Raw genomic sequence first — 14,403 nt, forward strand, 5'->3', positions numbered from 1 at the left:
TAAGGCTTCATACACAAGGCATTATTTTGGATTACACCACCAGCTGAGCGTATGGAGGTTATTCCTCTGAATTTTGGGCTTTGAAAACGTGTTTGCATGGGTTGTAGGGCAGGCAGGTTCCCTGAGGGACAGCTGTATTTAGTCTTTCACCTTTGGCCTGAGGGGCGAAACATCTAGCTTTGAGACCAGGCCTGGCTTTCTTCTGTGAGCAGAGAGGATGAGCGCGTCTTGTTGGCCGCAGTCATTTGGAAGTGGACTGGCAGAGCCACCTACTCCTGCTGGGCCCCCTTATTTAACTCTGGTCCCCACCAGTTCCAGAAAGCGCTGACTCTGATGGTGGTTCTCAAAGTACCCCCAGTGAGCCATCAGCATCACTCAGGGACTCACTAGAAATGCAAATTCTCTGAATCAGACCTATTTTGGGGGGGTGTGGCTTGCTATCTGTGTTTTAACAAGCCCTCCGAGGGATTTCTGACTCACGCTTGAGTCTGAGAACCTTGGCACTATGCTCTCATGACATGCATGGGGTTTCAAGAACTATTTCTCGTTTAACCGAATGGCGGGTCCTGAGCCCCCTGCTGGGTGCGGTTCGGTACTGAGCTTTCCTGAAAGGCAGAAGTGCCTAGAAGAGGCACAAGTCCTGAGTCTTGGCAGACTTGGATACCATCTCGGATAGCAGGATTGGAAGTGAGAGAAGTTTGGTCAGAGACACAGGGTCACAATGAAGAGCGATACCTAAGATCTGCATTTCCAAAGTGGTGGCCTATGTAGTTCACATCTGATGTGGAAGAGAAAAATAATTAGCAGTTCCCTGAGTGAAAGTTACACCCATCTGTAGTATTACTACTTAGATTTTCTTTGAAACCCTATATACAAACAGAAAGACACATCTGATACGTCGATGTTACCAGTATGTGTTACTCTCCCCATCTAGGCATATTCCTGTACCTCTCGAGTAGGTGGTTGTACTTCTCTAAAACGCTTTCTAGCGACATACGCAAGCAGCGTAGCTTGCAGTTACAGAGAATGAGACTGTGTCTGAATAGAAGGTTCAGAACTCCACTGGGCTGGAGTTTGAGACATATCCCACACCTCTGGGCAGGGAAGGGAGAGGAGCCCCAACTTTGTTTCAGTCACGGCACGGTGACCCACCCCACACACTGGGTGTGTGGAACCAGTGTATTCCTCCGATTCTTCTTTGAAACATCTTTAAGTGCTTGGAGGCAGAATGAGACCTTGCACGTTTAAAGACCAAGTTGGCAGCAAAGCAAATCCTTTAGAGGAACTGCTGTTCTCTGTATTAGGGGAGGAAGAGAATTTAGCCAGATCTCTGGCCATTTATCAAGTGCAGTAGTTCCATAGGAGATGGGAATATGAAATCCTAGCCTGTCCTCCGGGGAAGGAATTGCAAGCAAATGCCAAGAGTAGCTCCATTTTCAGTGACAGTGTAAAGATCACAAAGTCCAGAAGCACAGATTACCCTGTGATAACATTGCATTTTTCTTGTCTAGGGGAAGTCTGAGGCTCATGAGAAGCTGAAGGAGAAGAGCTATGGAAAGAGCACACTGTACCTTTTTCATTTTGTTGTAATTATGAGCTGAAATGACCATTTTCAGATCTAGTGAAGCTTCTGAGTCTCGTGTGCTGGGGTAGTTATCCCAACTCAAACACGGATATGGAGTCGTGTGAATTTTTTTTCTCCTAGTCAATGGAGATAGATGAAAGATTGCTGTAAATTTCTGGGGCAGGTGGCAAGCTGGTTTACGGAACGCAAGGCGATGAGAACCTCTGGCTTACGGAAAGTAGCATGAATTAATAATCATTTAATTGGCTCCTCCATTATGTTGCTGGTTTGGAAGATGGAAGTTTAGATGGAGGGGCTGTCAGTGGTACTTTAGCTGAGAGTTTGACGGTTGAGACGTGGAGGTGGCGGCTGCCTTTGGCTTCTCCACAAGGAGTCAATGTCGGGCAGCAGCCTAGGCCCTCAGCGGGCTCACCTTGTGGCCCCCATAAGGAAGAGGATCCAATTGCCATCCCACCATGAAGAGAAGAAATGCAGAAGAAATTTCCCAGCTACATGAACAGCTCAGTGCATGCCCAGGATCTCCCCCGAGGGAGGTCCCAGGCCAAAGGGAGGCTGGCCTTTGGCTCAGAATATCCGCCATGCCAATAGCCCTGTTGATGCATTGGGTGATGAGATGAATTTTGCTCGTGAAATATAGAAACTGCCTCTACGTACTTTGGATTTTTGTCGATGTCTTGGCTGGTAGTTGGAGGAAGCAAAAACTTCTTCATTTCCAATTTTTCTTAAGCTTTCCTTTTCATGAGGCAGCAACTCCATGCCTTGCCTGGCTTCAGAGTTGTACAGAGCACATCACCAGGTGACAAATGGGGCATTAAGTCCATGGGTGGTCTGTGGCATAGCGAATACATCTTTTAAGTTTTCTGTGGCCAAAATTTTAGTAACTCAGATTTTAATTCATTAGTGAGGAATGGAGTTGGAAGACTGGTTCTAACAGGTGAAGTTACAGAGGCTGTGTTTTCATCCATACTTGGTCATTCTATAAGCCTGCTAAGTTTATACTATTCTTACCTCTTTTTTAAAGTAAGTCACTTCCTACATGAAACTTTACTTGGCTTGTTTTAATTATTCTTTGTGCCTAGAACCTAAGACCATTTCTTGAAAATTGCAAGCAAAACTTGCATGATTTCAGGTTGGTGCTCCTTTTCTCCCATTCCCTCTAATTAAGTATGACAGCAGAGGTACCTTTTTAAATAATTATTTTTAGAGGCTAAATACTTTCCAAACAAATATGTTAAAAGCACAGGTCATCTGGAAGTTGATGTCTCTGTGCATAAATGATTTGCCCCCCCCCCCGCCCCAAGGAAGCTGTGCATTGACTGCTCTGTTTCCTTTTGGGATGAAATTATTTTGCCTCCTGGGTAGAGAATAAGACAAAGAGTCATGAATCAGGTCTGCCTCTCTTAGTATTTGTCTTTTTCATTTATGATGGCCAACCCATCACAGTTTAAGGGGGGAAATGGTGACTTTTGGCCCAGAAAGGCAACTTGGAATTTTTCGTACCCCATAGAAGGACATGCCAGTCCTTTCTGTGCTTGATTGTCAGTGAGTTGGGGAGTACAACCCTAACTCCTAACAAGTTGTGTGGCAAGGAATATACAGCTTACATCCTATCAGGCTGTGGTAGGGGTTGGACCCACCATCCCATTGTCACTATTCCATCTGCCTAGCTTTAAAGAGTATGTAATCTGCTGTGCATGCACTCACGTGGGTCCTTGCCACATTTCTATCCCTTTCCAAGTGCCAGGAGCCCAGCATGTTGCCCGTGGAAGATTCGTTGAGATTTAACACATATTTTTGTATGACATAGCTGCCAAAATGAGAAAATTGCTTTAACCAGCAAAGTAAAAAAAATACCCCCCGATGTTTTGCACAGTATGGATCCAAATATCAACGTTTTCATGGACAGTTGAATTTAAATGCTGAGCTATTTAATTATAATATTAAAAATAATGTAACTACCTGGCAATCTTAGAAAATGGGAAAATGGTCCATGATTCCATTACCTAAATACAACAGTCATTTTCTTCTAGTCTTCTTTTCTAGTACTTATTTTTTTCCATAGCTGTATCGTGGTATAATGTATATTTTATCTACTTTTTCTTCTGATCAACATTTTCAAGAACTTTCTACATTGGCTCACAGCTATCATTCTTAATGTCTTCTAGTACCCAGTAGGGTAGCTATACCATTGTTTACCTGACCATGCCCTGCTGTAAGAGACCTCGATTGTTTCCAGTTCATTTTGTCATTATTATAAAACTGACTACAGGTAGTAATCCTTCAGGTTGTTTGGCTTTTTGTTGCCAGTATAAACCAAAGGTTCCAGGCACTGTTCAAACTAAGGCTTGTCTCTGAAGTGCATGTATTTCCAATTAACTACTGTGATGTCATAGTGGCCTTAAAGTGACCAGTAATTGATTTTTTAAATAATGTTTCCTAGACTGTGACATTTCTCCTAGAATTAAAGTTTAGAAAAGTATGCAAAGCAGAAAACCACAGTACTTTCTCTCTTGGTATCGTACAACCTCATTTACTTAGGCCTACAATGTATGCTAGTGACAGAACCAAAATAGAAATTGATTTTGAGACTCTGGCCCTTCTGAAGTAGTTCGGAGAGAAGCAGCTTGAGGAAACCTCAAACTGTCTGTGGCCTGTAGTCAGCCCTCATCCAGCATGCTGATGGAGAACTTGTACAACTGTTTGCACGTCGACAGAAATTGTATAAAGACCTTGGTGCCATGTCTTGATAGAGATTGACATTTTAATGTCTGGGGTCAAGCTGGGAGGGGGCTGTCGGCCTAGTTACCCTAACTCTTAGGAGTCCCCGCATCACCCAGGGAAACACAATGGGATTGTAACTGGGTGTTAATAGAATCTGCTACAAGAACGGCACAGCTTTATCTTCAGGGAACGAGCTAGCGAGCTGCAGGTGGTTAATGTCCACTTCTAAACAGATCAGATCTAATAAACATGCAGGCTGTCCAGGATAGAAGGGAGATGAGCCCCCAGAAGTTTTTTACACCAGCGGTGCAGTATTTCATATTATAGCAGGGCTGGTGTGTTACTGGAGAGAAAGAGGAACAAGGGAGAGCATGCTGATTTTATTTTTTCAAACACTTCATAGGACTCCTTAGCGTGAGCTCACTTCAAGGAAGCTTTAGAATTCCAGAGCAGTTTGACAGTTTGCGGGGGGGCGGGGGAGGTAATAAAAGTTCCCAGCTCCATGCAGGCGGAAAGAATAGTCGCTTCTGAAACCAGAATCATCACCTCTGCAACCTCGTCACAATTGACCACGCGTTCCGTATTGAAGGGAGAGGGTGGGCTCCGGTCAGATGAGGAAGCTGACGCCTCACTGGGCTACCCTGTGTTTGCCTTTCGGCTCCCAGTGAGTGAGATGAGTTGGGTGGTCCTATCCTCTGTGCTCATCCACTCACGTGGCCGTCCAACTGCACAGTTGACAACCTTTCCAACGGGGGTTAGTGGCAGACTGAGATCATTTACAAGATAGTGCGTGGTCCTATAAAAGAGAGTGTTGTTTCAGGTCAGGCAGACTAACAAAAAGACGGGAAAGGGGTGTTTGGAATGACATCTGGATCTCGGTTTGCCTCTATTGGAAGGAGGAGCAGATAGTGGCTCTTTCCTAACTCTAAGCACAGAGCCTAACCAATGCCTACAGGCTGGAGGTGGAATTGGGGAAGGAATGGCTATATACCAAATAAGCATCGAAAGTATCACCTAACACCTCCACTCACCCCATCTGTAGAATCATTTGAACTGTTAATATAGAAAGGATAACCAGTAGGCAAAAATGAAAAATAATGGGAAATAAGGAACCTTTTGGGAGTGGGGGGGCACTTAAGTCCCTGAACCATAAGGACTCCTGTTGTGGGAGTATTCAGGTGGGAGCCCATCATACTGGGAGGTCGAAAACCTGTGACATGGGGTTCCTTGAGGGGCTGGGAGATGGGAAGTGGGCCGTGGGGGAACTGGTCTAGAATGTTACAGCACCTAGTTAATCGGCAGCCAGTCCATCACATTAAATATCCAGCCGTCATGTATTACCTTTCAAGTGAAAATGAATAACTCCCATTAAGAGCAAAATGGGTTTGAAGTCGATTCGAGACAGATTAAAGTACTGTTATGAATGTGTGTGTTGGGAGGAGGAGGGGTCTGTGTATAAAATGCTTGTCCTTGTACTTTTTAAATAATAGATGCCCTACAAACTTATGTAGACCAGGTTACCAAGATACTGGGGTTTAAAGGTCACAAGATGTGCATTCTGGGAAGAGCATCAACTTCCTGGAATATTTCCTGCATTTAGCATTTTTTTTCAAAATTATTTGTGGCCTTATGATTTTAATGAATAAAATTGATTTTCTAAAAATTGTTTATTAAAGCACACATCTATAATGACAGCATCTTGGTCTCCATGTCAGAACAGATTTCAAAGCTGAGCATGAAGTGGAAACACGAGCTAGGTAACTAGACCGGATGAGACAGACAGCAGTTTTATGAAAGAGCAAAAATTAGGCTTTCTAAACCAGTGACCTCAGTGCCGAGTCAAATTATTTTTCAATGAGGGGAATGGGTATATATTTCTCACTACCATTTTCAGGATTTTAATAATCATTTTTAGCAAAATTATGAAAAATGAAGTTCTGTGTCCAAAACAAGTGAGAGAACCAACCCTCGAATACTGACCAGGTTTTGGAATGACCATATCCAGCCATGTTGGGATTTGTGTTTACGATGGAGAGGTTCCCCCCCCCCCATCCTGGTTAAACCCTTGACCCAGCGGTTTTCTCGTCAAAATCTTCCAGATGCTTTTCCACGCTTCAGAAAACTCCTTTTACTCACACTGTTTGCTACTTAAGTCTTATGTGACTCTCCTCATTAATTAGTGTTTTGTTTTTTTGGTGGAATGGGGTGTGGTTTGGGCAGATAGGAAACTTTCCCCCTTACTGCCTCCTCTGAATAAACGCTTGTGCCTGGAGCATTGGCTAGATTATAAGTTGGATTCATGCCCTACATATTCCAGTCTTCGATTACTTTTTCCCCAAAAGCAAGTTGCTAAACCCAGACTTGATTTTTCCCCCCAAGTATTTGCATGCAGTTTGTGTGAACCTTTCGCAGGTCACATTTATTATGACTCCTGTGATGTGCGGTGCTGTGATTCCAAGCACCGGGACAGTGAAGTTGGGAGCACATAGTTGATTACATCTGTGGAAGCAGAGTGTGTCTGGTTGTTGAGTTGACTGATGGTGGCAAAGCAACTGGTGAGACTCTCCCACCCAGTCTCAGCCCTACTGCCCCGCATAGGCCTGCAGAGTGTGTCTTGATTGGGAGAAGTCAATACACTGATTATAGCTTAATCCAGCTCCGAGGACTTTAGTCCATTTCTTTTTCTTTTTTTCTTAGTGTTCATTTGTTAAAGTAGTGACAAAAATTCATGGGGAAAAAGGAACACTTGCTTCTTTTCCAGCGTGCTTGATAAGTCAGTCCGGATGCTCATCCTACTTGAATTTTGGTGTTTCAAGAAAATCCTGTGCTATAAATGAATGTTGATTTTCACCCAACACAAACCCTCTGGGAGCTGGCCTGGTCTGGCTGCTTATCGTGTCTTCTGCTTTTTCTTCCAGTGTCGTCCAGCCAAGCAGAGAAGGAGCTGACAGATTCTCCCGCAACCTCCAAACGCATCTCCTTCACAGGTAGCTCGGAATCTCCTCTCTCTTCAAAGCGACCTAAAACCTCAGAGGAGACCAAATCAGAGCAGGTGAGACCAGAAGGGGCTCTGCTGGTCGGGGGGCGTGTTTTACACACCAGCGGGAAGCACACTCTTGGGTGGGTGGGCTTGGGGCAGACACAGGCACTGGTGGGAACTGAAGATTCAGCTGGAGGGGTGGGTGTGTTCCCCACAGATGTACCAGTGTCCCTACTGCAAGTACAGCAACGCCGACGTCAACCGGCTCCGGGTGCATGCCATGACGCAGCACTCCGTGCAGCCCATGCTGCGCTGCCCCCTGTGCCAGGACATGCTCAACAACAAGATCCACCTCCAGCTGCACCTCACGCACCTCCACAGTGTGGCGCCCGACTGCGTGGAGAAGCTCATTATGACGGTAAGGCGGCCGGCAGCACGACCCCTGGCGTCGCTTTCCCCAGAGGTCAAAGGTGATAGAGGAACATGGACAAGACTCTGTGTTGTTGGATGAGAAAGCCAGTGTAGAGTTGGAAATGTCAAAAATGATCCTAGTTCTGCGACCTTTGTTCTCCTATACCTGCCTTCCACTTGGCATGACCGTGGTGTGACTGTGGCACAAAGCACGGACTGTGTTTGTGGTCTCCACTCTCCCTCATAATCCCCACTCCTGGTCTGAGGCAGAGGGCTAGATTAACTAACCGTTCACGTGAAGAAATTGTTCTTTGGGCTCTCCAAACCTTAATAAGTAGGTGGTGTTCTAGGTTGCTCTTAGTCTCATTTCATCCAAACAACAAGCCTTATTTGAAAGAATAAGAGTTTGACATGTGTACATTAACAGCAGAGGAACTGAGACTCAGAAAAGTTAGCTGACTCGATGCCACCTGTAAGTGGCAGAGTTGAAATTTGAGCCCGTATTTTCCAGCGTTACGAATGTGACCCTGTAATGTGGGAGTTTCTCAAGTGGCATCTTTGATTCTTAGAACAGGAAAATGGCGCATGGGATAGCACATGTGGATTCGTGGACGATGGCTTTGCATTTTGAACATGATGTTGCTACACCTAGGTTTTAAAAGCCTGGCTCTGAGTGACTACTGTGACGTGGCCCAAAAGTTTAGTGTAAAGATTTAAGTCTAATTGTAATGTGAAAACTTCTCAAAATACTACAGATCATTTTGATATCCTGCTTTTTCTATCTGTGGTGGGACTGCTGTGCAAGCCCTTTCCCGATCACTGGAGGAAAAACTACCAAAGAGAATTACTCTCACCTCTAATTTATTTCAATAGTGGAATAATAAGAAGTTAATTTGATTGCCTTTTTGTGTGAAGATTCCCAGAGAGGTATTCTTCCTAGAGAATTCCATGTTATAACGTGAGGTCACAGGCATATAACCTCTAGGCATTTCCCATTCCATTTAGTTAGACGGGATGAATGAATCATGTTCTACGTGATGTTTAGTCGTGAGGAACATATAATTGATAATGCATCAAGAGAACTTTAGCAGCGAATAGGAAACTTGAAGGTGACCTAGTGTAAGTTTCATTTCAGAGATCTTTCAAGTATAAACTCACTTTCCGTGGGTATTTTCAGATAAACTGGTGAACATCGTGAAAAGATTGTCTGTGAGTGGAAATCATCTTCTTTGGTTGAATGGGTTTCTGTGTTATAGATACTGGCATTCTCACCAACCTTGGAAATAACAAGGGGAATTTCTCAGGCCTCATCACCCTTCCCACTGATGGCCTAGAACCATAGGAGCCTGAAGGAACAGAAGGTGATGTGGGAAACATTTTCAGTACTTAATGACATTTTTCTTTTGCTCAGCTGGTTATTTTTCCTGTTTAATATAAATCTGGTCTAGGAAATGTGAGCTATAGTAATCTGTATGACCAGTTTACATTAAACAGTACGTTTCATTTATATATCACTAGGGACTAGAATATAAATTATATTTCAAATATCCATTGTTTGTCATATTTTTATAGCAGCAAGAGTAAGGTACATTTCATGTAGTGAGTCAGGTGGTCATTATGAGTCTTCATTTACCAACAGGGTCTTGAAGGACAAGATGTTACTACTGTGTTTCTGGGGTACCAATCCCTAAGATATTTCTGGATGTCACTCACTAGCACCTTCTCAAGAAGCAATTCTCAACCTTTTTGGAGACTCTGGTGAAAGTGAATCTGTAGCCTTACTGGGTTATTCTCTGCATAGTGAAGTTGGATAACCACTGTCAAGACTACCATTGAGGATTCTGCATATACAAAACTGTGTACAATGCCAGGGAGCGTAAGAATACTTTAAAATTCATACATGGAATCAGGCTAATAAACCCTGTTCTAGAAGAATCCCTGATAAGATAATTATGTAGGATTCAACAATTCTATTCATTTATGTAGGATTCATTCTATTCAATTCAATTCATTCATTCTATTCAATTATGTAGGATTCAACAATTCCTTTGCTCTGCATCTGGACCAACACTTGCTTTTTCTTGTGTTTTTGATTGTAGCCATCCTGACAAGTGTGAGGTTGTATCTCCTTGTGGTTCTGATTTGCATTTCCCTGATGATGAGTGATGTTGAGCATTTTTTATGTATCTGTTGGCCATCTTGTATGTCTTCTTTGGGGAAATATCTGTTCATGTCTTCTACCCATATTTTAATTGGTTTACTTTGGGAGGGGATGTTCAGTTGTTTAAGTTCTTTATGTATTTTGGGTACTAACCCTTTATTGGGTATATCATTTGCAAGTATCTTCTCCCATTCAGTAGGTTGTCTTTTGGTTTGCTGATTGTTCCTTTGCTGTGTTAGAAGCTTTTTATTTTGGGGCGCCTGGGTGGCACAGCGGTTAAGCGTCTGCCTTCAGCTCAGGGCGTGATCCCGGCGTTATGGGATCGAGCCCCACATCAGGCTCGTCTGCTATAGCCTGCTTCTTCCTCTCCCACTCCCCCTGCTTGTGTTCCCTCTCTCGCTGGCTGTCTCTATCTCTGTCGAATAAATAAATAAAATCTTAAAAAAAAAAAAAAAGAAGCTTTTTATTTTGATGTAATCCTAAGAGTTTATTTTTTCTTTGATTTCCCTTGCCTCAGGAGACATCTAGAAAAATGCTGCTATAGTCAGTGTCTGAGAAATTACTGCCTATGCTCTCCTACAGGATTTTTTTAAAAGATTTATTTATTTTAGAGTGAGAGAGAGTGCAGTGGGGAAGGGCAGAGAGAGATGGAGAGGGAGAGAGACTCAAGCAGACCCCCCACTGAGCACGGGGCTCAATCCCACGACCCTGAGATCATGACCTGAGCCGAAATCAAGAGTTGGACACTTAACCAGCTGAGTCACCCAGGTGTCCCTCTTTTGTAGGATTTTTTTGGTTTCAGGTCGCACATTTAGGTCTTGAATCTATTTTGAATTTATTTTTGTGTATGATATAAGGAAGTGGTCCAGTTTTCCCAACATCATTTGTTGAAGAGACTTTTTCCCATTACATATTCTTTCCTGCTTTGTTGAAGATTAATTGATCATATAATCATGGGTTCATTTCTGGGTTTTCTATTCTGTTCCATTGAGTTGTGTTTTTTGGTTTTTGTTTGTTTGTTTGTTTGTTTTGTTTTTTTGATGCCAGTACCATACTGTTTTGATTACTACAGCTTTGTTGTATAACTTGACAACAAAGCTGTAGTTAGCTTTTTTTCAAGATTACTTTGACAATTCAGGGTCTTTTGTGGTTCCATACAAATTTTAGGGTTTTTTTCCCAGTTTTTTGAAAAATGCTGTTGGTACTTTGATAGAGATTGCATTAAAGGTGTAGATAGCTTTGAGTTGTGTAGACATTTGGACGATATTTGTTCTTCCAGTCCACGACCATGGAATGTCTTTTCATTTCTTTGTGTTGTCTTCAATTTCTTTCATCACTGTCTTTTTTTAAGATTTTATTCATTTATTTGTCAGAGAGCACAGGCAGAGGGAGCAGTGGGCAGAGGCAGAAGCAGGCTCCCGCCCAATGTGGGACTCCATCCCAGGACCCTGGGTTCATAACTCGAGCTGAAGGCAGACACTTAACCGACTGAGTCACCCAGGCATTCTATCACTGTTTTAGAGTTTTCTGAGTACAGATCTTTCACCTCTGTGGTTAAGTTTATTCTTAGGTACTTTATTATTTTTGGTGCAATTATAAATGGGATTGTTTTCTTAATTAGAAATGTAGACATTTCTTAAAAGTGTGCAGATTGTGGGAAATGTAATTTTAGGAAGTCAGTTTGCTAGCAACAAGAGAAAGTTAATGGATTCAGAAACAAAGTTGAAAGTTATGAGAAATGTAATCATAAAAGGGTTTCACTCTTTATTTAAAGGTATATGTAAGGATGATTTGGCACTCTTTACATGAGAAGATGGAGTTACTGTATGGCTGTCAGTATTGAATTGGTTTTACAAGCTATGAGGATGGTTTGCATTGAGATGATTAAACATTTTCTACCTTGATCCTTTAGTTCAGCAGGAAAAGATGAACAACCATGATAGAGAGGGGAATTTGTGACTGTAGCTTAGGGTGAACCCAGAATCCTATTTGAAGATTGGAGTTTGCCCTGATGAATCCAAACAGATGCCACTGTTCTTCCTTTGATAAGTTCAGTGTTAAAATGGAAGTTTCAGTTGTTTTACAACTAAGTGATTATAGTAAACCTGTGGTTAAAATCATGCCCCTGGAGGGTATTTTACTCTAATTTTATTAGAAAATTGGCCATGGGAAAGTATTGTTTGGGCTTTCTGACTATATATGTTTGTTCCTGGTCAACTGGAGCAGGAAACTCTGAAAACAGCATGATGAGAAATGACCCTCAAATCAGAGCTCCATTTTTAAAAACACATCATTAAGGAATGGTCAGTGTATGGTCATTCATCCCCCAAGAGGAAAAAGTTACATCTGCTTCATCCCTGAGTGGCTAGGATGAAGGCAGTGAGAGGAGTGAATCTCCTTCCTTGCCAAATGGTTTGACTGTTAGCTGCGGTCGGCTGCAGAGTAGGAAAAGCCAGCAAAATCCACCAAATAGACAATTCTTGGTAGACATCGGGTATGTCCAGGGTATAGAAAGCTATAAATTCTGATAAACATTTTCTGCTGTCTGGGTCCAAGGTTGCAGGATTTGGCTTGAATTGGGTTTCAGTCCTTCTAAAAGTAAATTTCACCCTGATAAATGGAAATAGATTACTTTCTACACAATGTCTTTCCGTTCAGTTGTAAATGGAGAGTGTTTTGAGGAGACTTCATTTAATAATACCTTATCAGACAGCTTTCAGGAACCTGCAGTGTCTAATATGTCTGTTGCTATGGTAACAGCTGCTTGCTTATGCTCTGCATCTCATATCTGTGTCTTCCATGGGCCCCCTTCTCTTTACCGATGAAGGGGCTTGAAAAATATTCTCCACTGGGAACAATTGCAGCTCTGGTCCTCCACTATGGAAACTGCACCCGCAGCACTTCATTCTGCTTGGCCTATTAGAAACAGACCTCTAAAGAGTGTCTTTATACACGTCATATGAAAGAAGGAAATCTATAAAGCCTCAGGGCGATGAGACAAGTGCCCCTTCAGACCTGACCGAGCAGGCTGCCCCCAGTGTCAGCTCCTATAGAACTCTCACATACTTACAGAGAAGTTAAGAGATTTCAAATTGGTGGTGGGGATGTAGCAGCTGCTTTTGTGCCCTCATTTCCCCCACTCTTTTGGGGAAGAAGGGGTGAGGGTGAGGGGGGACATGTTTCTGGCCCCTACGTGAGAATGGGAAAGACCACCTAGCATGCATTTCAATACTCTTAAATTATTCTAATTGATAACTATCCTTCTAAGTGACAGGACACACCACTGGGCTCCCGGAGCATTAATATGGGGAAATTGTTTTTGTTCCTTGCTCACTTAACAAAATATAACCTCATACTGGAGATGGGGATGGGCTCCTGAACAGCCCAGGAACACCTTTTTCTCTAGCCCTTCATCTTTTCTCCCTTTGGTAGTTCTTACTTCCTGTATTTCCCGTACATGCAGATTTCCCTTCTCTGCTCGTGGCCCTGCACCCTGCACTGCCTGCAGCTTTCTCTCTCCCTCTCACCATCCGTGTCTCCCTCCCTCTCCCTCCCCCCACTCAGGAGCAGTAGTTTGTCTCCTTGTTTCTTTCAGTCATTGTCTGTGTCTCCCTGTGCTTCTATGCCTGTGCATCTCTGAGCTGCTGGGACAGGCTGGCTGACTGGCCCCCTCCTTACTGGGGCAGCGGGTGGCCACTAGCCCTGGGGCTTTTGCACCTGCGTGGGTACCAGCTCTCTCACTTTGTCTCTATCTCAGAGGAAGGTAATGAAAATAATCGGGCTTCATTAATTCCAAGCCCTGTGAGATGATAGCCATTTGGAGCCTGTTTGCCAATTAGATGGTCTAAATTAGAAGTGACCTTGGTATACTGCCACTGCTTGCCTCTCTGAGTCTAATGAAGCTTTTCTCTCCAATCCATTCTCCTTCTCCACTCTCTTTTCTGTTGCCCTGTGTGTGTGTGTGTGTGTGTGTGTGTGTGTGTGTGTTAACTGTTCCTGTGTTTCCTATTCTCCCGCTCACCTTTCCCCCCCCCCTTTCTCATTCTTAGTTTTTAAACTCTGGTTAGGTAGGACTGTATTGGTTTCTGGCCCACATGAATGTGAACGTGGCCCTGCAGTTTTTTCTCATGAGTTTTAGGTTTTAAAAAAAAAAAGGATAGACAACCACATAGAAGACATTATAGAAAGGAAACAAGACAGAGAGAGGAACTAGGCCCTCTAACCTCTGTGGTCCAGTGCACAGCCTGGCACATTTGCAAGGTGGTAAAGGAAGGGAAAACAGCTCTGAAGCCCTGGCTGCAGAAGTCCAGAGACGAGCTGGCAGTCCCAGCAGCTGACTGGGTGTGGAAGTGAGCACCCCGACTTCCACTGCAGCCTTCAGATACACCATTAGCTAGAATGCTTCGCTCTGGAAACAGTTGGGTTTTAACTTCATTTTTTTAATCTATCCAATTCCTTATTCACAAGGATATAGAGACTGGCCGGGTCTGTATCAGGAAGGCCTGTGTCTGAGGCTTTGCCTCTTTTTCCTTCCACTTGAGGTTC

At 43.3% G+C, this 14,403-nt stretch overlaps 1 protein-coding gene across 3 annotated transcripts in view; it reads left to right on the plus strand.

The window, feature by feature from the left end:
- The window catches only part of ZFHX3 (zinc finger homeobox 3), a 233,449-nt gene that overhangs the window by 201,631 nt on the left and 17,415 nt on the right, over positions 1-14,403 (plus strand). For all 3 annotated transcript variants that reach the window (XM_019804176.2, XM_034638770.1, XM_019804177.2), the window contains 2 exons: positions 7,225-7,358; positions 7,504-7,704. In XM_019804176.2, coding sequence (XP_019659735.2) covers positions 7,225-7,358; positions 7,504-7,704 — 335 coding nt within the window. The remainder of the gene's footprint in view (positions 1-7,224; positions 7,359-7,503; positions 7,705-14,403) is intronic.

The sequence above is a fragment of the Ailuropoda melanoleuca genome, chromosome 12, assembly GCF_002007445.2.
Source record: "Ailuropoda melanoleuca isolate Jingjing chromosome 12, ASM200744v2, whole genome shotgun sequence".
Lineage (NCBI taxonomy): Eukaryota > Metazoa > Chordata > Mammalia > Carnivora > Ursidae > Ailuropoda > Ailuropoda melanoleuca.